At 38.2% G+C, this 25492-nt stretch overlaps 1 protein-coding gene across 1 annotated transcript in view; it reads left to right on the top strand.

The window, feature by feature from the left end:
* Positions 1-826: 826 nt before the first annotated feature.
* LOC105194841 (protein artichoke) overlaps positions 827-25492 on the top strand; it is a 37002-nt gene continuing 12336 nt past the window's right edge. The window contains exons 1-2 of the mRNA XM_039449217.1: positions 827-1259; positions 21709-21956. Of these exons, the coding sequence (XP_039305151.1) occupies positions 827-1259; positions 21709-21956 (681 nt within the window). The remainder of the gene's footprint in view (positions 1260-21708; positions 21957-25492) is intronic.

Here is a 25492-nt window from a genome sequence, read left to right as displayed (position 1 = left end):
TGCGTGTGTGCGTGTGTGCGTGTGTGCGTGTGTGCGTGTGTGTGTGTGTTATCGGCACATTTGCCATTGTCTCTCTGTCCACTCAATGTGACCTCATGTGTTCGAAAACATTTTTTGCTTAGTGTTGATTTGGCGACATTTTTTTCTCAGTTTTACTGCTTTTGCTTAGTGTTGATTTGGAAACATTTTCCACTGTTCTTGCATCGTATTGTACTAAACGAATAACATACTGCTCAGTTTTCCTTCTGATAGGAAATAGTGTAGATTTAAAAATGCGGCCACTGAGTATAATTCAACGTGCCCAGATTATTGCACTTTTAGAGGAAGGATTTTCCCAAAGATACATCGCAAGACAAATCGGCGTGAATCAATCTGCTGTTTCTCGAATTGGGGCTTGCTACCGACAAACGGGAGAATTGGAGCCAGCAGATGGACAAGGACGGAGACGTATGACGACTGTACGTGAAGATCGTGCTATTAGGCGTTTTGTAGAGGTAAACCCGGTGACCACAGCTCGCCGAATTGGCGATGCAGTTTTACCGGGACGACAAATTAGTGACCAAACACTGAGGAATCGATTGCACGAAGTGGGTCTGAGATCACGGAGTCGTGCCCGTGTGCCTTCTTTAACAATTACACATCGACGTGCTCGATTAGAGTACGCACGAGGTCACATTGAGTGGACAGAGAGACAATGGGCAAATGTGCTCTTTACCGACGAGTCGCGATTTTGTCTCTTTGGTAATGATGCACGTGTTCGTGTCGTGGACGACGTTTTGATCGGGCATGCGTTGCTCCTGTTAGAGCATTTAACGGTGGCTCGGTAATGGTCTGGGGAGGAATAACGTCAAGGCAACGCACAGATCTTGTCATTATGCCACCGCCAGGAATGACAGCAGTGCGTTATATTGATGAAGTTTTGAGACCTCATGTGGTTCCAATGAGCCAACAAATGGGGAGGAATTTTATCCTTATGCAGGACAACGCGAGACCTCACACCGCGGCAGTTACTCGCGAGTTTTTACGAGAAAATGAAATCCAACTGCTACCACATCCTGCGGTCAGGCCAGATTTAAATCCCATAGAGCATATCTGGGACATTATGGGTCGCAGGTTAAGAGATTTGGCACGATCACCAGCTAATCTTCAGGATTTGTCAGAAGCTCTAATCAGAATTTGGAATGAAATTCCTCAAGAGGAAATTAGAGCATGCGTAAATATGCGCACGCGGTTGCGAGAAGTGATCGCACAAAGAGGAGGTAATACGAGTTTCTGAACTTTTTTTTAGTGCTACCGATAACACACACACACACACACACACACACACACACACACACACACACACACACACACACACACACACACACATGATGTACAAAATCCGATCAGCAACCTCCCCGTGGTGTACATCGGATAATGCTAATGCTGGCGGAAGCTCAAAAATGCACAGGTATCTTTGAAACGCCGTAACTTCGTGGAAAAAAATCGCAGAAACTTTATTTTTTTTTAAATTGTAGGGAAAAGTTCAAACTTTATTTCCCTGCTAATGGAAACCGCGAGAAAAATTCTAGAAAGTCCGTGCAGTCCGCCAAAGTTTGCAATTTTCACTACGAAAAACACGTCCCCAGTTTTGTGAAGCCACAGGGGCAGGGACGTCACAAATTAAAAATCCATACATACGTTTTTAAACTAGAGATTCTAAGCTTTAATTTAAGATAAAATTCAAGGTCCTACGATGAATTTTCGCGGAGTTATACTCATTCAAAGTTCGTCAATTTTTGGCCGAAATTTAGTGATGCCATAATTTTTTTGAGTAGTGTATATTGTCAGCAGCGTGTCTATCGACGAGTTTGTTACTTTTAGAATACACAATATCGTGTTCGCGGCACGCTGTGTCTAATGAATTTATGTCCGTGTCGCCTCTGGTTAACCGTTTCTTTAGCCGAGTGCCCGGACCGCAAATCTGGTAGCCGGAGATATGTAACTCGAAAGAAAGCGCGTTTATTGCTCGATTCCGCAAACTTCCGGTTTTGTTTGACGCTGACATTTGTTGCAACCTTTTATCCTTGGTGCAGGACCGTTGATTTGCGTACTCTGCCAAGGTTGAGAATAATGCTCGTCGCAGCGACGATAAGTTTGAACTTCCAGGTCCACCTGTATATGTTCCGGAAGTTTTTCCCGACACGAGGTCGATGTAGTTACCGTACACGCGTAATAGTACGACTTTAGGTATATATTGCAACTGCTCAGCGCTTAAGTCCAGAATATCGCTGGGATGAGACAACGCGAGAAACATTTTTGATACTGAGCTACTCAAGATTTCATACATCTATAAATAAGCGCTCGACGTGTCACGCGAGTTTAGTGTGAAACATGAAATTCCTGCGGCATTCGCTGATGATACGCGTCACAAACTGCGACGAGAAATTGCGAATGATGGGGGACAACGCGCAGTTGCGGAAAGACGGTGAAATGCTGCCGAGTACTATCCGCGCAATAATTGCGGGACCATCTTCGTGCGGCAAAACTAATGTTTTCATAAGCTTTTTGGAAAGTCCGCACGGTGTACGTTTTAAAAATGTTTATATTTATTCCAAGTTGCAGCAGCAGCCAAAATATCGATATCTTAAAAATCTGTTGACATCAATCAACGAAATCGGCTATTTTTCGTTCTCCAATAACAACAACATTGTTCCACCGAGCGAGGCGCTTCCAAATTCAATTTTCGTTTTTGACAACGTTGCGTGCGATAAGCAAAATGCAGTAAGAAAATACTTTTGAGTGTGCCGCCATTCAAATGTTGACTACTTTTATCTTTGTCAAACGTACGCGAGAATACCTAAACATCTGATACGTGATAACGCCAATCTCTTAATCCTGTTTAAACAAGATGGTACCAACCTCAAATATGTTTACAACGATCACGTAAACACCGACATATCGTACGACGAATTTTGTGCTTTGTGCCGTGCTTTTGGCAACGAAAGTATGGATTTCTAGTGACAGACAAAGACAGCGCGCTTAGTAACGGACGATACAGAAAAGGATTTAACAAGTTCGCGGTACCGCAAAACGATTAGTCATTATCGATACGTCAACGTTGAGTGACGAACGTTAATATGGTAAAAAATAAAAAAGAAATATACGCAAACGTGAGCAACTCGCGAGGGAGATTGAAAATACGAGCGATGCAATCCGCAAGAAATATCGCGCTTTAAAAACCGACAAGAGCGAGGAGGAAATTGCAATGGAGAGACGTTTCAAACCTATCGTCAAACCTTTGAAACAGATTGTCGAGGAATCTCAGCCGATTAAAAGAGAAGAAGAAATCAAAGAAGAAAGAATAATTAAGAAAAGACTGAGTGACGACGACGACGACGACGACGCATCTTACGACTTATCGAAAGCAACATTGAGCAAAAAGAAACATTCTGAACAAGCGTACGACGCGATGGATTCACCAGCGATAACGTCAACACCGCGTACAATAATCGGTCCTGCAAAATTAACAAACAAGGTTCTTGAGAACTTTTTCGAAACCACAAACGATTTGTTCGGAACTTCTGTTCAACATCAGATGCAAACGTTGGAAGGTCGAAAAAACGTTGTCTAAGCATTTAAGCCCGCTCGTCAAAAGTACATCGGAGATTTTCTCAACGGTGGCGGAAAAGAGAAAATTATAGACACCGTGTATGGTGTTCGTCTCTTCAAGGACGGAATGATGCTTGGTAATAGAAAGTTTGACGTGGACATCAATAATAACATAATTATTGATGGCGTTCGATATGCTGGCACACCCGGTCTTTACGAGTTGATTTTTAAGAAACTCTCCGATAATTTTTTCTGTAAAGAGGACCATTTGCAAAAGTATAAGAGCATATTTTTGACTACAAACGTACATAGACGTAATTACACCGCGGAGAGTCAACTACGAGGCAACAAAGGATACAAGTATTGATACGTGATTGCGCCATTGATGTCAATCGAATCTACACCGAAGAGAACGAATAAATCCGGAAAAGGATTACCTCGCGCTATGATACTAAACGACAACGCGATTGATTACGTGCACTGGGACGATCCCAACGAATTAGTAGATCGTCTACGATTGCTAGACGTTTCACATCGAGCGGGCAACGACGCTTACGGCAACGAAATGTTGTCCATCGTGGAAAAACTTCGTAAAGCCGGCATAATTATAAATTAAATCGCATACTCACGAAACGAGTCAGACGAGAGGTTGACTTTGTTTCAGAAGGACGCGCAAGCATTGCGATAAACGACAAAATGAGCGGCAATGAATGTCGAAAAGATGGTTACGTATGTCTAACGAATGACTTTGAACGATTCTTAAATAAAAATTGGACGGTTTAAGAACGGTTCTCAGACAATTATCTATCGGCTCAGGATTGCTATAAAAAGACACAAGAACGAGTAAAGGATGGTTATCGAATGGCCGTAGATCGAGTCAAAATAAGTATGAAAAATCTAATCGATAGAAACCAGAAGATAAACAATGGTTATTGAAAGAAGACAGAAAATACTGATAAACGGAGAAAAAATAACGTTTTTGACAATTAACGTTTTTTTTTAAACAGTAAATAGAGGAACTTTGCAATGCCGGCATTATAAATTACATCGCGTAACCGCTAAACAAGTCAGTCGTAATGCAATTCGTTTATGCGCCAAAATATGAGTTCATCAAGGAAAACAATAAGCTCGGAGAGACAACGAATCGTCAAAGAATTATACGCGCCAGGTAGACGCAATGTTCCTAGAAGACGTGTTATAATCAGAGTATTCGACGGTCTGTGGCAAGCTGATATCGTGATGCGGCTCTATTCAAAGTATAATAGAGGTAGTAATTACATACTTACCGTCATCGATGCGTTGAGTAAATACACCTGGGCAGTACCGCTCAAAAGCAAGGCCGGGGGCGAGACGGTTGAAGCAATCGCCAAGATAATTCGAGAGAGCGGAAGATGTCTGAAAAATTTGCAAACGGATATGGGAAAAGAATATTATGACGCCAATGTGCAGAAAGTCTTGAAAAAGCACGACATTAATCATTATTCTACATATTCGGTTTTAAAAGCGTCGATAATAGAGAGGTGGAATCGCACACTTAAGAACGATATGTGGCGTATGTTTACACTTAACGGGTCGCACAAGTGGGTCGATGAGCTGCCGCGTCTGATGTCGGAGTACAACAAACGTCATCACCGCACCATCGGCATGCGACCAGTCGACGTTAATTTGGAAGTAGCTGAAAAACTCCTGGGCATTGTATACTCTCACATAAAAATCATGGGACCGGCCAAATTCAAAGTAAACGATACGCGTGAGCAAACACAAAACGACATTTTCTAAGCGATACACCCCCAATTGGACCACCGAGGTGTTTAAGATCGTTAAAATATAACGCACTAATCCCGTAACTTATCTTCTGGAAGATTATCGCGGTAAACAAATAGTGGGTGCCTTCTATGAGTACGAGTTGCATCGCACAACTCATCCGAATGTATACCTGGTAGAGAAAATAATAAAAAAGAAAGGAAACAAGGTTTACGTCAAATGGCTGGGATTCGATGATTCGCACAATTCATGGATAAATAAAAAAGATGTTATTTGATTTATTTCAATTAAACATATATATATATATTTTATACCATATAAGCGTTTACAAAAGTATATAAATGAATACAAACAAGTTTTTGATCTTTATTCTTCTTTTATCCTTATTAATACAAAATGTCATATAGAAATTTTTATGAAAAAAACATATACAGGGTGTCCGGAAAATTGCCCAAAATATTTTGGGATGTGATTTGGGACCTCAAAAGAAGAAAAAAAGCTATATAAACATAAGTGCAGAAATAAATTGTTTTTGAGTTATAGCCACTTTTATATTAAAAAAAAATTGTAATTTATAGTCCGCGTGACATCTCTTTTTAAATTCTTATTTTTAAATTTACTTTTTTTATTTTTTTCATTTTCAAATTGTATTTTGATTTTAATACCTATTCATGTTCATCTTTGATTTGAAAAATAATGTATTTACAAATATAAAAAAATTAAAAAATAATTTAAAACATAAAAATTATTAATTAAAGAAATGACAAAATTTGAAAATTAAAAAAAAAGAAATAAGAATTAAAATAATAAAAATTTTAAAAAATTTTAAAAAGGATGCCACGCGGATTATATACGATTTTTTTTTTACATAAAAGTGGCTATAACTCGAAAACGACTTATTTCCTAAGAATCTAAGTTTATATAGCTATTTTTCTTCTTTTGAGATCCCAAATCACGTCTCAAAGTATTTCGGGCAATTTTCCGGACACGCTGTATATTTAAAATTAAAAAAAGAATATCAAAATATCTTATTCATAAAACGTCAAATACGTATTAAGCGTGTAACAGATATAAAACAATACATGATGTTACGTCCGCGGATTTGCGCGGTTGCGATCCGGGACGTGATTTTTCTTTAATTAGTTTTGATAAATAAGAGGGCAGCTGTCATTAGTCGTGTCCCTGAGTCGTACTATGACACGCCCAGATACACGACAATATATATTAATATGAGGAAAGAGGGATGAGGGTGATTTTGGAAAGGATTGTGAATAACAAGAGTAGTATATTATGAGAAAATAGAAAGTTTATTAAGAAAAAAAAGAAATTAGTTGTGCAGCATGGATGAGCATGGCGTGGGGTTAAATAAACAATAGTGTGTGTGATAGTCAAATTAATGATATATATATATATATATATATATATATCAAGATGACCGGGAACTAGGGAACTAACTGCTTTGACAACTTAAAGGAGATAAAAAGGGACAAAAAAGTCTTATACCATTTTGCGATATTCGCTATAATTATTGAATTATAAAATAAAACGTATGAGCCAATGTGCGGTGACGCCGCGTCATCGCGCTTAGCTCGTAGGCAAGAGCGCGCGGCGGGACAGATGACGCGTCGTTGTTTGAATTTGCACTGCGCGACGATCTGAATTTGCCGCAACGCATGCACATACGTAGCAAAAATCAAATGTGTTATTTATCAAATGTGTAAGAAGACGTTTTAGCTAAAATAACACATTTGTTTTTTGCAGTGTATGTACGGTGCGGCGAATTCAGACCGTCGTGCAAATTCAAGACGACGCGTCATCTGTCTTACCGCGCGCTTTTGCCTACGAGCTAGGCGCGATGGCGCGGCGTCACCGCACATTGGCTCATACGTTTTATTTTATAATTCGATAATTATAGCGAATATCGCAAAATGGTATAAGACTTTTTTGTCCCTTTTTGTCTCCTTTAAATTGTCAAAGCAGTAAGTTCCCTAGTTCCCGGACACCCTGTATATATATATATATATATATATATATATATGTATATGACGAGGCAGCTTTCAGGACGATTTTTGGCATGAATGGGCAGTTTTGAAGACTTTTGGTACTTTTCAGGTCGGTCCTGAAAACTGTACATATTTGTCGGTACTTTCGGGGTCTGTCTTGAAACCTACCATACTCTTAATTTTTCTATATAAAGTTCTTAAAACTACTAATAGATAAAATATTATTATACAAAAAGTATGTAACTTTTATTACTTATGAGATAAGCTTTATATATGTTGTATATATTACTAAATAGCTTAATAACAGTCCTAATTACTTAGTAAACCTTATATAAAGTAAATATATAGCCTCTCTACATATAAAATTTGTTAAAGTCTTGAAACTGCCTTTACACTTATTTACAAAACATATATATAAATAAAAATAGACAGCCTTAAATTACATTTCTTTAAAAATGAGTAATTTATAACGTTATATCTGAATCAGTAATGAGGTATCTTTCTTGTTGCAAACTAAATGATCTGAAAACTAGCAAAATATACATAACACTTGGAACATTTAAAGCTCAACACCCATAATAGTATAAAATGTCATATGGTATTTTTAGCGTTTAGAATATACACAGATTTATTAAAGCAACTGTAAGATTATTAAACACGATTAGAAAAATATTCTGGTAACATTCGCAGTTCATTTATGTAGCTTAATTAGAATTACTTTCATTAATCAAACGGAGCAAAGTAACCTATAAACTTTACACTGAACAAATACTGTGTTAATACATCAACATTATGTAAAAATAATATAAATACGCTAGAATTAACATTAATCCTAGCTTATTTATATTATTTTTACATAATGTTGATATATTATATTATCTTTATATTATCTTTGCTTGATGTTAAGGTATACTTGATTATCACACATGCATACACAGTTTGACAGTAGTAAGGTTTACAGGTTACTGAGCTCTGTTTGATTAATGAGATTGAAAGTAATTAAGCAACATAAACGTACTGCTTTTATGGAAAAAGCTATAAGAATACGAAAATATTACTGGAACATTGTTGAAGAACTGCAGTTTTTATATAATACACCAAAAATTGTTCAGGTTTTTGTAGTTTTTTCCGTAAGGGAGCGAATGTTACCAGAATATTTTTCATGGTGTTTAATAATCGTACATTAATTGTTTTAATAAATCGTTTTATGCGTGTATTTTAAACGCTGGAAATGCGATATCATATGTTATATTTTATCATGAGTTTTTTGTTTCAAATTTTTCAAATGTTGTAACATAAGATTTACAAAGTGTACATAATTAATATGATCACGATATAAAGTTCATTGGGCCAAATGGACAGTTTTAGATCTTACAGTTTTTATGCTGCGGCCGTTTTCATGTCTCACAGTTTATACTGCGGTAGTTTTCAGGTCTTACAGTTTTTATCCTGGGACAGTTTTCAGGTTTTACAGTTTATATTGCTGCAGTTTTTAGGTTTTATAATTCTTATGCGGGTGCAGCTTTTAGGTTTTATACTTTTTAATACACTTAAATGTTTCAATAAGTTTAACTAAATTCTAAATTTTTCTGTTAACTTCTTATCGCTTGAAAACAAATTGAATATGGAAAATTGAAATTTTTAATTTCTTTATTAAAAAAAGAAAAATCTAAACTGGTATCGCCATTCAAAGAATCACTTTCTCCTTTTCACAAATTATATGAACTAAAAATTACTTCAAAAGCTTAGCTTACAATCGATTATAGGAATCTTCAGATTATATACAGGGTGAGTCAGAAAGACCACTTGTCCTTTCTCAGGCATATTCGTAATCGAATTCTGAGACGATTTTTCCTTTGGCAAAAATTTATCTGGAGCTTAGTTTTTGAATTATAGAAAGAAATAGTTAGCGTGTGACGGGTCGGATACAAGAGGTAGGCAGGGGCGGCGCAACTCAGCGTTCCGCGCGGCGCGGCGGCGCCCCTGCCTAGCTCTTGTATCCGACCCGTCACACGCTATTTTTCTTTACAACTCAAAAACTAAACTCCAGATAAATTTTTGCCAAAGGAAAAATCGTTTCCGTGAGGCTTGCCATTGCACTTAGATAACACAATAATACACGGACAACACATTCACATTAAAATTCTCTCTCTCTCTCTTTCTCGCTTTAATTATGGCTATCTTTAACTTGAAAATAATCTTCTAATAATTCTAATAAAAGAAATGACAGAACTTTTTATAGAAATAAAGAACAGAGTAATTACATGAAGCCTACAAGAATATTTGCATGTAGGATTTTAAAAAACAATCAAAATTCTTTTTTTTATAAGAAACGCGACTGTACTCGACATTTAGATAATTAAGAACACATGAAATAAAACAAAGTTAATCACGATTTAAGAGTACAAATTACTATTGCGTTGTAGAGCTACAATTTCAATCTCTAGCTTCTTGAGAGAAAAACGGATAAATAATTTTAAGTTGTATCTATCATTATTCAAAACAGGAGTGTATTATAATAAATGTATGCTCGCGAATATAAAATTTAATACAAATGGAATTACTTAAATATTATTTTCCAATTAAAAATAGCATATTTAAAATGCATGAGAAGAGAAGGAGAGGGGGAGAGAGAGAGAGAGAGAGAGAGAGAGAGCGGGGGGGCGCGTTCGAACAAGTTTAAGCATGTTTACTCACGAATCCATCCTGTACGGCGATCAGCTTATTGTTTCCACGATGCGACAGTTCCACTTGAATCGAAATTTGTCCTTGAAGAGAAATTTATCTCTCAGAGTTATTTCACATTTTATCACTTTTACTCTATTTGCTCACTTGATCGATTAACGACGAACAACGAACAACGAACCGATCGATCGATTTTATTTATCACTACGAATCACTACGAATTAACCGCTACTAATCATTCGACGCGTTAAAACACGTTACTCGAAGAAACACGTGTTTACGTTACGAGCACACAACACGTGTTTATTCGACGATAGCAAGCAGTCGACTGGATGTTATGATGCGGTAACAGTGGTGCCATAAGTAAAAACGCGGCAAAATTAAAATATTGAATATTACTATACGACTTACATTTTATAAATAATAAAAAATAAAAAATAAAATATTTAGAAAAAATTGATTTTGATAAAATCAATTCTTAAATATTTTGAATAAATAATAATTATCTTGATAAAGTCATTAATCATATAATTTTCAATAAATAATAATAAATTTATTAGAAAAATATTGCAAATGCATGTTTATTATTATTTATTGAAAATTGTATGATTAATGACTTTATCAAGATAATTATTATTTATTCAAAATATTTAAGAATTGATTTTATCAAAATCAATTTTTTCTAAATATTTTATTTTTTATTTTTTATTATTTATAAAATGTAAGTCGTATAGTAATATTCAATATTTTAATTTTGCCGCGTTTTTACTTATGTCACCACTGTTACCGCGTCATAACATCCAGTCGACTGCTTGCTATCGTCGAATAAACACGTGTTGTGTGCTCGTAACGTAAACACGTGTTTCTTCGAGTAACGTGTTTTAACGCGTCGAATGATTAGTAGCGGTTAATTCGTAGTGATTCGTAGTGATAAATAAAATCGATCGATCGGTTCGTTGTTCGTTGTTCGTCGTTAATCGATCAAGTGAGCAAATAGAGTAAAAGTGATAAAATGTGAAATAACTCTGAGAGATAAATTTCTCTTCAAGGACAAATTTCGATTCAAATGGAACTGTCGCATCGTGGAAACAATAAGCTGATCGCCGTACAGGATGGATTCGTGAGTAAACATGCTTAAACTTGTTCGAACGCGCCCCCCCGCTCTCTCTCTCACTCTCTCTCTCTCTCTCCCCCTCTCCTTCTCTTCTCATGCATTTTAAATATGCTATTTTTAATTGGAAAATAATATTTAAGTAATTCCATTTGTATTAAATTTTATATTCGCGAGCATACATTTATTATAATACACTCCTGTTTTGAATAATGATAGATACAACTTAAAATTATTTATCCGTTTTTCTCTCAAGAAGCTAGAGATTGAAATTGTAGCTCTACAACGCAATAATAATTTGTACTCTTAAATCGTGATTAACTTTGTTTTATTTCATGTGTTCTTAATTATCTAAATGTCGAGTACAGTCGCGTTTCTTATAAAAAAAAGAATTTTGATTGTTTTTTAAAATCCTACATGCAAATATTCTTGTAGGCTTCATGTAATTACTCTGTTCTTTATTTCTATAAAAAGTTCTGTCATTTCTTTTATTAGAATTATTAGAAGATTATTTTCAAGTTAAAGATAGCCATAATTAAAGCGAGAAAGAGAGAGAGAGAGAATTTTAATGTGAATGTGTTGTCCGTGTATTATTGTGTTATCTAAGTGCAATGGCAAGCCTCACGGAAACGATTTTTCCTTTGGCAAAAATTTATCTGGAGTTTAGTTTTTGAGTTGTAAAGAAAAATAGCGTGTGACGGGTCGGATACAAGAGCTAGGCAGGGGCGCCGCCGCGCCGCGCGGAACGCTGAATTGCGCCGCCCCTGCCTACCTCTTGTATTCGACCCGTCACACGCTATCTATTTCTTTCTATAATTCAAAAACTAAGCTCCAGATAAATTTTTGCCAAAGGAAAAATTGTCTCAGAATTCGATTACGAATATGCCTGAGAAAGGACAAGTGGTCTTTCTGACTCACCCTGTATATATATATATATCATATTATATTTGAGAACAAAAAATTGATATATCGAAAAGCAATACTTGTTCCAATTTATCCTTTTTAAAAAAGAGTAAGCCAAAACTTCAATTTTTCATAATCAATTTCAAGCAATAAGGTTTTAACAAAAAAATGTAAAACTTAGCAAAACTTCTTATTGAAACGTTTTAGTTTATTAGAAATATGACCTGAAAACTGCACCAGTATTAAAATTATAAGACCTAAAAACTGCCACCATATAAACTGTAAGACCTAAAACCTGCCGCAATATAAACTGTAAGACCTAAAAACTGCCGCAGTATAAGTTGTAATACCTGAAAACTGCAGCAATATAAACTGTAAGACGGGAAAACTGTCGCAGTATAAGCTGTAAGACCTGAAAACTACCCCAGTATAAAAACTATAATACGCAACAATACGTCTGCAGATGGCCCAACGGCTTAAATCTCTATTGTAGACGAATCATTAGAGATCGTTCTGTTTAACTCTTGCAGTGCTCCGGAAATCGTTTCCGTTATACTGAAGGAGACGGTCCTTATCACCAATTTAGCTCAAATTTTATATTCTTGTTTATTTTTATACGTACAACAAGAATATGAAAGAAAGAATCGTTGCTCTCAAACAGGTAAAAAGTTATAGAGTGTACGACATTTGTGAGGTTAGTAAAACTGTCACACTGATTGACAGAATTGAGGGACATTGAGAGCGTGTAAGTGAATTTTACAATTAAATTTGAGCTAAATTGGTGGGAAGGACCGCCTCCTTCAGTATAACTGAAGCGATTTCCAGAACACTGCAAGAGTTAAACAGAACGCACCCTGATGCTTCGTCTACAATAGAAGCCGTTAGGCCGTCCGTACACGCTTTGGATAACCTAACCTAACCGTAACCGTTAAGGCCTATAAACACGTTATCTATTCATTTTTTTTCTCCTCTTAATAGTAGTAACATCAATCCGATGTTAAATCCAGTTCACCTCAGAGTGAATCGAGATTTGGTTTCTATAAAATTCATCGTAAAAATTAAATTATATACTGAGGCAGTTTTCAGGTTTTACAGTTTATATTGCGGCAGTTTTCAGGTCTTATAGTTTTTATACTTGAGCAGTTTTTAAGTTTTACAGCTTATACTACGACAGTTTTCAGGTTTTCAGTTTATACTGTGTATACTGGTGCAACTTTCATGTCTTATCCCAATACAGCACAAAACTTGCAACAATATTGCAGCAATGTCGCAACGTTGTAGCAATGTTGCAACAATATTTCTACAGCCTTCTGTACTTTATGGAATAGTTTTTAATACACTAAAACGTTTTAATAAGAAGTTTTGCTAAGTTCTACATTTTTCTGTTAAGATCTTATCGCTTGAAAATAAATTGATTATGAAGAATTGAAATTTTGATTTATTTTTCTTTAAATAGAAAGATCTAAACTGGTATTATTATTTGACATATCAATTTTTCGTTGTTAAATATTATGATCTAAAGGTTGCTATAATCAGTTGTAAGCTTAGCTATTAAAGCAATTTTTTTCGTATAATTTGTAAAAAGGACAAAATGATTCGTTGACTAAAATTTCAGTTTTCCATAATTTGTTTTCAAGCGATAAAATCTTTACAGAAGAATATAGAACTTAGAAAAACTTCTTAAAGAAATGTTTTAGTGTATAAGAAACTATATAAGACCTGAAAACTGCCCCGGCATAACAAACTGTAAAAGCTGAAATCTGCCTCAGTATAAAAACTATAAGACCTGAAAACTGCCCAATTAGCTTTATTTTCTGACCATAATATTTATGTAGACTTTGCCAATCTTATGTTATAATCCTTCTAAAATCTGAAGTGCAGCATTCGTGAAAGTACGTGTATTATCGCATTTTCAGCGTTTGAAATACTTGCAAACTGATTAAAAAAATTAATGAACGATTATTAAACACGGAGAAAAATATTCTGCTAACATTTGCAGTCCGTTTATGTAGCTTAATTATTATTAATTTTATTAATCAAATGGAGCGAAGTAACTTATAAACATTACACCTGTCAAATTGCATATGCATGAGTGATCGTCAAGTATACATTATTAGGCAAAAATAATATAAGTACTCTGTGATTAACGTTGATCCCATTGTATTCATGTTATTTCTGCCTACTGTTGATGTACTAATGCAGTGTTTGATGGGTGTGAGGTTAATAGGTCATTTTGCTCTGTTTGATTAATGAAATCAATAACAATTAAGTTAAATAAACGGAATGCTAATGTTATCAAGATATTTTTCTTTGTGTTTTATGATCTTACATTAATTGTTTTAGATTTTGAATTTGCGTGTATTTTAAATGCTAAAAATGTTATTTCATTACGTGTTATATTTTCAAGTACTGCGCTTAAAATTTTTGAAGTTTTATAACATAAGATTGACAATATGTGTACATGAATATCGTCACGAAATAAAGCTAATTGGGCCGAATGAACAGCTTTTAGGTCTTATAGTATTTATACTGGGGCAGTTTGCAAGTCTTACGTTTTTTAATATACTAGAATATTTGATTAAGAAATTTGATGTAGCTCTACATTCTTCTTTTAAGTTCTTATCATTTGGAAACAAAATTATTAAGAAAATTGAAGTTTAATAATACTTTTTTTTTTAAATAAAAAATCTAAACTAGTATAACTATTCAACAAATCAATTTTTCCTTCTCAAATATTATATTATTTAAAGAATGCTGTAATAGGCTGATTGCAAACTAAGCCATTACAGCAATTTTTAGATTGTATAATTTGCGAAAAGGAAAAAAAGATTCGCCAAATGGTGATACTAGTTCAGTTATTTCTTTTTTAAAAATAAAGTAAACTAAAATTTCAATTTTTCATAATCAATTTGTTTTCAAGCAATACGTTCTTTACACAAGAATGTACAACTTAGCAAAACTTTATATTGAGACGTTTTAATGTATTAGAAACTATAAGACCTGAAAACTGTCGCAGTATAAACTGTAAGACCTGAAAACTGCTCCAGTATAAAAACTATAAGACTTGAAATCTGCCCCAATATAAAAATTATAAGACCTGAAAGCTGCCCCAGTGTAAACTATAAGACCTAAAAACTGCCCCAATATATAATTTAATTTTTATGAAATGATGGATTTCAGAACTTGTAATTTTACTAAAAATTTTGCTTTGCTTGTATTTAATATTACATTTTAACAACTTATTTCATTTGTAATTGACATAATTCTTTATGCATGGTTAAAAAAAAATTAGTAAAATAAATTATTCGCTTTGTTTTATTTAAAATATACAAGGTTGGAAACTGCCTCTTTATTAAAAAATAATTCAGTGAAATAGCAGAATTAAGGACTTGTGAAAAAATTGTATATAATTTATTAGTTGTCCTCGTTTTATGGCATAAAATTAATCATACATTACTAATAAATACCAAATCTATAGAATGCAAACGTTATATTAAAGAAATATTAGTCGCTGTATTTAAAAACGTTATTGACCCGACAACTGCCAGTCTGTACTAATTTCCAAATATTTATAAAAATAATGATTTTTTTAGACGGAAAAGTTTTCTAAACGGTAATTATTACACTTTTATACACAAAAATGACATTTTCAGGAAACGACCCAAAAACTGCCTAGCCATATACATATATATATATATATATATATATATATATATATATATATATATATATATATATCATTAATATGTACATATATATATGTGTGTGCGTGCGTGCGTGCGTGCGTGCGTGCGTGCGTGCGTGCGTGCGTGCGTGCGTGCGTGCGTGCGTGCGTGCGTGCGTGCGTGCGTGCGTGCGTGCGTGCGTGCGTGCGTGCGTGCGTGCGTGCGTGCGTGCGTGCGTGCGTGCGTGCGTGCGTGCGTGCGTGCGTGCGTGCGTGCGTGCGTGCGTGCGTGCGTGCGTGCGTGCGTGCGTGCGTGCGTGCGTGCGTGCGTGTGTGTGTGTATGATTAATTTGACTATCACACACATTATTGTTTATTTAACCCCACGCCATGCTCATCCATATATATATATATATATATATATACAGGGTGCGAGAAAAGTTCCGGGACGGCGAAATATCTCGAAAACTAAGCATTTTAGGAAAAAGTGTTTCAGACAAAAGTTGTAGGGTTTAAAAGGTTCTATTTACTGATCTTATCAGTTTGACCTTGGATGGCGTCGCCAAGGTCAGATCGAAATTACATTAACTTTTTTAAATGGAACACCTAACTTTTTATTGCATATTCTTGTAGCTTATCTCGAGAACTTTCCAAAACATTACAAGAAAGTTTATTTTCGTTGAGTACTTTCCGAGTTGTGAGGCTTGAAAGCTACAGTGTACTGTAGTGTGGGTCCAGCCAGTTAAGGCAAGAGTGGCGTGTGGGTCCAGTCAGTTAAGGCAAGTGTGGCGTGTGTCCGGCCAGTTAAGGCAAGTGTGGCGTGTGTCCGGCCAGTTAAGGCAAGTGTGGCGTGTGTCCGGCCAGTTAAGGCAAGAATGCTGGACCCACACTACAGTACACTGTAGCTTTCAAGCCTCACAACTCGGAAAGTACTCAACGAAAATAAACTTTCTTGTAATGTTTTGGAAAGGTCTCGAGATAAGCTACAAGAATATGCAATAAAAAGTTAGGTGTTCCATTTAAAAAAGTTAATGTAATTTCGATCTGACCTTGGCGACGCCATCCAAGGTCAAACTGATAAGATCAGTAAATAGATCTTTTTAAACCCTACAACTTTTGTCTGAAACACTTTTTCCTAAAATGCTTAGTTTTCGAGATATTTCGCCGTCCCGGAACTTTTCTCGCACCATGATATATATATATATATATATATATATATATATATATATATATATATTGTGACGTGGCAGTTTTATCTGCCTCGCCACTTCGTCCTCCGCCTAAGCGTAGCGCGAGGAGGCGCGAACGACCGGGCCGGGCACTCAACGAGAGAGCGAAATCTCCGGCGGGACTGCGTTGCGTGTTATTTTATTTATTCATTCGCGGCTTATTACATGTAACCGCGGGCACCTCGACAAACGCCGCCGAAGGACCAGCAGCGGCGAGGGAGACGGACTGCGACAGGAAAGGGAGAGGGCGATCGTCCAGGGTCGGCGCACAGGAAAACGCCGACGGAGAGGAGGACGAGACCAGACGTGGCGACAGATAAGCGCCACGCAAAGGAGGCTCGCGAATGGCACGGCTGATGGACAGGCTGGGGCGGACGAACGGCCAGGACGAGGGCCGTCGAATGCCGGCTGTCCATCGAGGAGGGTAGCGGCGAAGAGTCGCCGCTGGAGAAGTTCTGCTGCTGTCGTCCGCGAGGACGACAAGAACGACGAGGATGTAGGATGCCGACGGGGACCGCACGACACCTGCGGAGACCCGACACTACGCTGCCGTGACGTCACGGCTAGATAAGGGCGGCCGCTGATAGGCCGCGCCGCTAGGCGCAAGGATATCGCGCACCCTGTGGGAGGGGTAGCGCTCATCAATCGCGCATCGAGCGCGATCCTCTCGGCTTTTGCGTGCGACCCGGCGATCCCTGCGGTGCGAAGCGTAAGCGAGCGTGCGAGATATCGGCTGGAGATATCGGGAGCGGCTATCGTCGAGTGTGCCAGGCCCGGACAAGCCCTGCGGATCGAGGAGCGGAGGAGGGAACCGTGCTGAAGTCGAGGTGACCCGTCTAACCGCTGTGTGAAGCCACGAGCTGTCGGTGTCGACCGGCTCGCGTTCTGAGGTGGAGCCATTAGGTTAGTGTGCGAGTGCGTCCGCCGCGTGGCGATTGAACGCACCTTGCTTTTTAGTGTTTGGCTGGCTCTCCACCTCAAGCCCGAGACCTCGTCGAGGCACCCAGCTGTCGGCTGCCGCGTGTGTTTGAGCCGTCCCGCCGTAGAAGCTCGCGAACGACCGGGAAGCCGCAAAGCCCTCGCGCACGTGCGTGAGTCGTGTTACGGCCGTGATCATACGGCCGTCCGAGATATCGGTGACTTGGTGTATCGCGCGTGGTCTATTAATTTTGTAATGCGTTTCCGGCGACTGCGTTGTCGTCGGCGCGAATCTTTTACTGTACGCACTTCCGTCTCAGAATTGCGTTGCTCGCCTTAGCGGAGGCTCTGCATTCGTATTCTTGACGCGCCGGTCAGAGCGCGCGTGATTGGCTGCCGCGCTTCGCGCGGGACCAGTCGTCGTGATCGGCGCGTGTAGTGTAATTACGGTCTGAGTTGAAATAATTCCCGCGTCTGGATTATTAATTCCTTGGGTTAACGCCTTATCGCTGTGTCTTTCTTTCGTACGTTAACCGCTTTCCTTTTTTTCTCTTATTTTATTGTATGCTGTTTCTATTATCTGCAATATATGTGATCTCTGTCTGTTACATCGGCCTGACGTTATTTAGTTTCTCGCCTACCCGTCGTCTCCCGTAAGAGAGCCGCTTCGTCCCTGTCTCCGCTACCCCGCCCCTCTACGGTTAGAGGAGCTAGCTGGCCGCGTGCGAGCGACGATTTCGCGTTTTGGCATGACGCATTCTCGCGTGTTGTGAATCCGTGTTTAGAGTGGAAAAGTGAACCCGGAGACGCGACCGGTATCATCGCGTCTGGCGCCCAATCTCGCGATTTGGTGCGAGCGTTTGGTGTTGCTCGGTTCGCTCGTCGCTCCCGCGCGTGTTTCGCGAGTTATCCCGTTGTTTGATCGCGTACTTCGCCGTTGCTCTCCGGCGTCAGGAAAAGTACGTGACAATATATATGTATATACAGGGTGTTTCAGACCACCCGTACAACCCTTTTCTCTTCGCAGGATTAGGACCAATCAAAAATATGTTCAGACGAAAGTTGTAGGGTTTCAAAAGATCTATTCAATGATCTTATCAGTTTGACCTTGGATGGCGTCGCCAAGGTCAGATCGAAATCACATTAAGTTTTTTAAATGAAACACCCTATTTTTGATTCCAGAATTTAATAGCTGGTGTCAAGACCTTTCCAAAACACTACAAGAAAGTTTATTTTCGTTGACTACTTTCCGAGTTGTGCGGCTTGAAGGTTACACTACCGCCAACACCATGTAAATGACAATATAAAATCACGCGTTACGCAGAAAGCCGTGCAGCCGACACAAAGAAAGTAAACACGTGAGCCGGGCCAACAAAAACAGATCATGAAAAATCGTGAAAGTTAGCTGTCGCGACCGTAGATAGTCACATACATATGTATGTCATAATATTATGTAATTACATTATTACTTTAACGGTAGCACACGAGCAATAACGAGCGCGGCTTTCTGCGTAACGATGTCTAACTCGTGATTTTATACATATTGTTATTTGCATAGGATGTAGTAGAGATGTATTCACCACAACGCTATTGTGACTCAACTCAACACGAGTGACAATAACTCTCTCAAACTTGTCACCTACGTCTTCAATAACCATCATATCAGTATCAATCGCGCAACAAAAATCCGACCCTCTTTATTAGTCTAGGTTTATTTAGCCATGTCCTATTCCAATGATGAAGCATATGATATGCTGCTAATTTTAGATGAGTGTCGAGGTACATTCATTGCAGCGGAAAGATTGTGGCGGGAACGTTATCCTGATCGGACTCCTCACCCGCGAAATGTTTTTTCACGTTTGGCTAAACGAATCAAAATTAAAGGTGTCGTTCAGCCTCAACATAACAAAGGTACACAAATTCGTCGTCCGATTATGGATGAAAGAACAGTGGAAATTCTTGCATCGACAGAATTGAACCCTTATGATTCTTTAAGACGACGAGAACAAGATTCTGGTGTTAGTAAAATCAGTGTTTGACGCATTCTAAAAAATAACAAATTTCACCCTTACAGAATGTCTGTTCATCAAGCGTTGAATTATAACGATATTAGACAGAGACTTGTATTTTGCAACTTTATAAGACAGCAACCACTTGATTTCCACTTGAAAATTTTATTTTCTGACGAATGTACACTTAAAAGTGATGGATCTGTTAATACTTGGAACTATCGTTATTGGGCACAAAATAATCCTCACTGGTTGAGAGAAGTAGATCATCAAACCATTTGGAAAGTCAATGTTTGGTGTGGAATTATTGGAAGTCAAATCATAGGTCCTGTTTTCTTTGACGAAAATCTAAACGGTGATAGATATTCCGCCTTGATAATGACAGATCTTCCTGTCTTACTAGAAAATATTCCTCTGCAATTGCGCCTGAACATGTGGTTCCAAGAAGATGCATGTCCGTCTCATACATCGAGAGTTGCTCGTGCGGCATTAAATACTATGTTCCCCGACAAGTGGATAGGCAAATACGGTCCAATCAATTATCCACCCCGATCACCAGATCTCACCGTCCTTGATTATTATTTCTGGGGAAGGATAAAAAACTTGGTCTATCATGAACGTCCGACTACGAGGGATAATATGATTCGTAGAATAAGTGAAGCAATTCGATCCTTACGTGCCGAGGAAATTCTTCGAGCAACCAATGATTTTCAAAATAGAGTTGATGCTTGCATCGCAGAGAATGGTGCTCACTTTGAACATTTAGTCGCTTAACAAAACATACACTCATTCATTCCCGAACGTGAGAGGCAAGGGGACTCACGTGAATCAAGCACCCCAAACGTGAGAGGCAAGGGGACTCACGTGAATCAAGCACCCCAAACGTGAGAGGCAAGGGGACTCACGTGAATCAAGCACCCCAAACGTGAGAGGCAAGGGGACTCACGTGAATCAAGCACCCCAATGGGATGAAATTCTTGTCACGTCCACGTCGTTCATTCTGGATAATGCTAAGCACGGGAAAATGCATACAGTCAATCTGGACATGATTGATCATCAAACATAATCAATCCAGTTAATAAACAAAAGCAGAGTACATAAAACTTTGACTCCCCTTTTCCTCTCCCATACACATACGCATGCACGTATGCACACACCCACACACAAGATTAAATCCGACTAAGTAACCACCACATGGTACATCTTGAGTAATGCTGATTCTGGCGGTAGTGTAACTTTCAAGCCGCACAACTCGGAAAGTAGTCAACGAAAATAAACATTCTTCTAGTGTTTTGGAAAGGTCTTTACACCAGCTATTAGATTCTGGAATCAAAAATAGGGTGTTCCATTTAAAAAACTTAATGTGATTTCGATCTGACCTTGGCGACGCCATCCAAGGTCAAACTGATAAGATCATTGAATAGATCTTTTGAAACCCTACAACTTTCGTCTGAACATATTTTTGATTGGTCCTAATCCTGCGAAGAGAAAAGGGGTGTACGGGTGGTCTGAAACACCCTGTATATTTATATTTACATTTATATTTATATTTATATTTACTTTAGGCGGACGTATAATAATAAACGAGATCTTGAACTAAACAAATAACTATTACATGAACATTGAGCATAATCTCGAGCAAAGGAAACTAAACGATAAATACAAGTAAATATTAAGCGTAATCATGAACAACAGATGAGTGATATTTATTACATAAGTCTTAAGAGTTGAATATTATTCGCAGCTCATAATCGAATAGCTCGAAAGGGTCCTCTACACCGCAAGCGGGGGCTTGATATTCTTGCGGGGGCAATATTCTTGATAATTCTAGAACCTTCGGGAGGTTTGATTTTTGAATCGAGCTTTCATGTAGTTACGCCGAGTGTACACGGCCGGGTAGATGCCCAAGTTGGGACAAAATCAGGGGTCGGCTTTGTTGGCTTGCGCCTCACGTTTTGGGTTACGGGAATTTTAGGTGCTTTTGAGTTTGGAACGACTGAATCGTCTAGAGGGGGCACAAGGGGTTCTGCCGAGCTATCCAGCCGGTTGTCACCTAACTTTGGCATGGAAGTTGATTGGGTAATTATAGTCTCCTCCACCTCCATCGGGAAGGGCAGAGGGCTAAGGCGCGGAAGCGGAAACACGGACTGGTCGAATTCTTCCCAAGCGTAAAGTTCCCGTATCATACTTCGGAAGAAACGTTTTCGTCCACCGGCGTAGACGCGATGTGCCCTTTTTGGCCCATGTTCTCTTCAAAGATAGCATAATGATTAATACTAAGGATTGCTACGATAAATTATGAATGTGTAAATGGCTTATCGGTCCTTCTAAGAGAATAATTAGAAAGTGTTAGAGATAGAAAGAGAGGTCAGTACAAGTGATCTACAATTTTCCACGAATTTTAATTATTAAATACAGAATATAATTGTATATTGAGAGAGACGAATCCGCTGGGTCAGAGAAGACACCCGTTAGAATGCCTTTTCTGAAGATGGAGATTATCTAAGAGGTAATTTTGAGTCACTGGGTAGAGAGGAGATAGGTGCGTGGAAAAGTCGCGTTAGCAAATCTTTCTCGACGCTGCAGGGGAAGGAGTGAGAGAGTCAACGTTGAAGAGTTACGTTAGCGAATCTTCCTTGACGGGGACTGGGAGCGAGGGAGAGAAAGAAGACGCCAAGAAATCGCGTTAGCAAATCTTCCTCAACGCCAGGATGAAAATGAGAGAGATAGAGAAACGAGCAAGGCCACATTCTAGCTAATGCTTGGTGTGGTTCAACTCTCTGGATCTCGAGTAGAAAAGGAAGAGAAAGAATGATAGAAAAGGAAAAAGGCAATTTGACCGGGGCCACCCCCGAAGACCAATGTTTTCGTCAGGAGTAAACCCACCTGTCGTTGAGATCGTACCTGGAGGTCTGCAGTTTGACGGTTGCCGGGCAGCGAGTCTCGATCAACCAACAAGACTAATCTGAATTTTGGAACTCCGATTTTGCTCCTTACATAGTCAAGGATATGGGCAAGAGGTGTTGCGGAACGATTCCTCAAGTTCGTGAAAAATTCGGAGCGATAGTTTTTCGTAACGCGTTGCCCGCCCATGTTCCACGACCGCGCGGCTTGCGCCAATAGTTCGCGCGAGGCGCGCTTGTAGTCGTTTCCGGGGGTCGCGACTCGCGGGGACACCGCATACCACGCTTCGACGCAAAATCCAATGCTTAGAAAAATAATATAAATTAAGTTCTTTATAGGATCTCGATTAGTACATGGTACACGCGTACATGGTACGGTGGAGGACCGAAGCGTTATGCAATGTTAAACATTAATATTCTATTGTTGCTACTACGGGGAGTCAAATTTTAACAGGAGAAATTTCTAGAATTCTTTTATGATTGTTATTTTTTGAATTATCGTAATTGAGAGTGTACGAGGCAATAGCACCAAGCACACGCTATAGTTTTGTGCATAAAATGTTAGTGTTTTATTGTTATTTGTAAAAGATTATTTGATTCACAATCTTTTGGCATTTTCATTGGCCGCGATTTTAAATTTGTTTAATTTGAGTTGCATAGTGTAGTAGTAGGAAGCATCCATAAGAAAATCACGCTTCAATAATTATAATTTTGCCGTTCATAATATTTTATATTAAACTAAGTGGAATCTTAAAGCGCGGAGCCTGGTGATATTAGAAGGGGGTCACATGCCGAAGGGTCGGCGCGCACAAGGTTCGTCTCGCCCCGATAGATACTCGCGGGTGTTGCGCGTCGAGGGGGCGGCGCCGCGATATTGCCAAGCAGTTGTGCATGTAAAAGCCGTATGAGTGATATTGAATTATGATTTCGATGTAGGATTTATTTAATTGGTCGGAGGATGTTCCCGAATTTTAATTAGGCTCTTAATAATACGGATGGCGCGGGAAAATAAAAATTTTTTCCGCCGTAACAGTGAGATGTATAAACAAAAGCATACAGAATATAAAACGTATACAAAGTATAAAGTATGAATAAAATATTTATATAAAATATTACTTGCATATTAAACGTGTAAGAAATATAAAAAGAATGTACTACAAATAAAAGATTAAAATGCACAATATTTGTAAAAAATGTGAGATCATCTTATGCAATATATTATAACTGTATCTGCCAATGTCCCCATGATAACGTATTTGTTAATAAAGATGGAACAAGGTATCTTTTATCATCATATGGCAAGAGCGCCACTTTGGATTTTGACACCGTAAACACTTGATGTAGCTTCGAACGTATACACGATTAGCTACGAGTTAATTCTATTTCATCGTTCAAACATTGCATATAATCTTCAAAAATAATAGTTTGCGCTACTACATTGTTTTTCACACCTTTCGCCTTTTTGGTATTTTTTTAACATTTACTTTGATCGCGTACATCTTTGCTCTGAGTCCAACGAATTTGGTCATGATCGCACTGTTGTTTTCATCTTTCATTAGACCGAGGATTTTTTTATTCGCGAGAGGCATACCGTACGGGTTGTCCGCGGGATAATCGCTTATGTCATATCTCGCTATATCACGTTTCATCGTTGAATAAATATCCTCGCACTCAAGAAAATAAACAAGACTATCAGTATTTGAATATAATAATTTGCACTTGTTTTTATATAACGGAAACATATATTCGTGATGAAATTTGTACAAGCAGAATTTTGATATGTCAAGTATGCACATACCCACGTAAATCGGCTTATTAAATTTTACCTCAAGTTTATTCAGTTCGATGGCAATAAAGTTTTCCGTAAAGATGGTGCGACTGTAAAAATTTGACTTAGCAATCATTGCCTCCGCACCGTAACGTCCTTCCCATTTATCAATAATTTTACGTTTATGATTACGTACGTTTTTCATAGTTTTTCCAAACATGGCGTTGTTCATCAATTTGTACAAATTCTTTTTGAAATCACTTTTTGCGTTTATTCTAAATTTTGTGTTCAATTCTATATAATCGCGGAGCCATGGAGATTGAGCAAACTGTAATACGCGATGAATTTTTGTTACGCGAAGCCCGTTGCGCGTGCATTGTTGCAAATAACGGTAAAGTATCACATATCGCTTTTTATCGTTCAACGTCGCGAGAAGTTTTTTCTGCCGTGATCCTGGCGGCTTATCGTGTGTAGGACAGAAAGGTAAATCAGCGTGTCGATCGTTCAGACATTGTGGATATGTAAGAACAACTTTCAGCACATACCCAGTGGGCAAACCCGAAGCAATCGCGTTCACGTCAAAATTGTCAACGTTTTCGACCCATTGAAATTCACCGTATGGTAATGGTTGACACATCGCGAAACTGTACATATTGTTTATGTCAAAATACATTAAATAAGACAATGGTTTCGACGGATCGTAAGAACGCATGTACTTATTATTGGCTTTAGCATATCTATCGGAGCATTGACTCAAATCACCGCGTATATCGCGTTCTATAAAAAAGATTATGTCTATATCGGTGAGCGACTCAAATCTTACGCGTGTTAGTTTTAACATTGCATTCCAAGTGTAGCCTGGCAATGTGTAATAATGCGCGGGATCGAGACCATAACTATTAATACTACTTTTGCGGAAGTTTTGAAAAATATCAGCCAATAAT

This window comes from Solenopsis invicta, chromosome 5, assembly GCF_016802725.1.
Source record: "Solenopsis invicta isolate M01_SB chromosome 5, UNIL_Sinv_3.0, whole genome shotgun sequence".
Lineage (NCBI taxonomy): Eukaryota > Metazoa > Arthropoda > Insecta > Hymenoptera > Formicidae > Solenopsis > Solenopsis invicta.
This window is presented reverse-complemented; position numbering and strand designations above follow the sequence as displayed.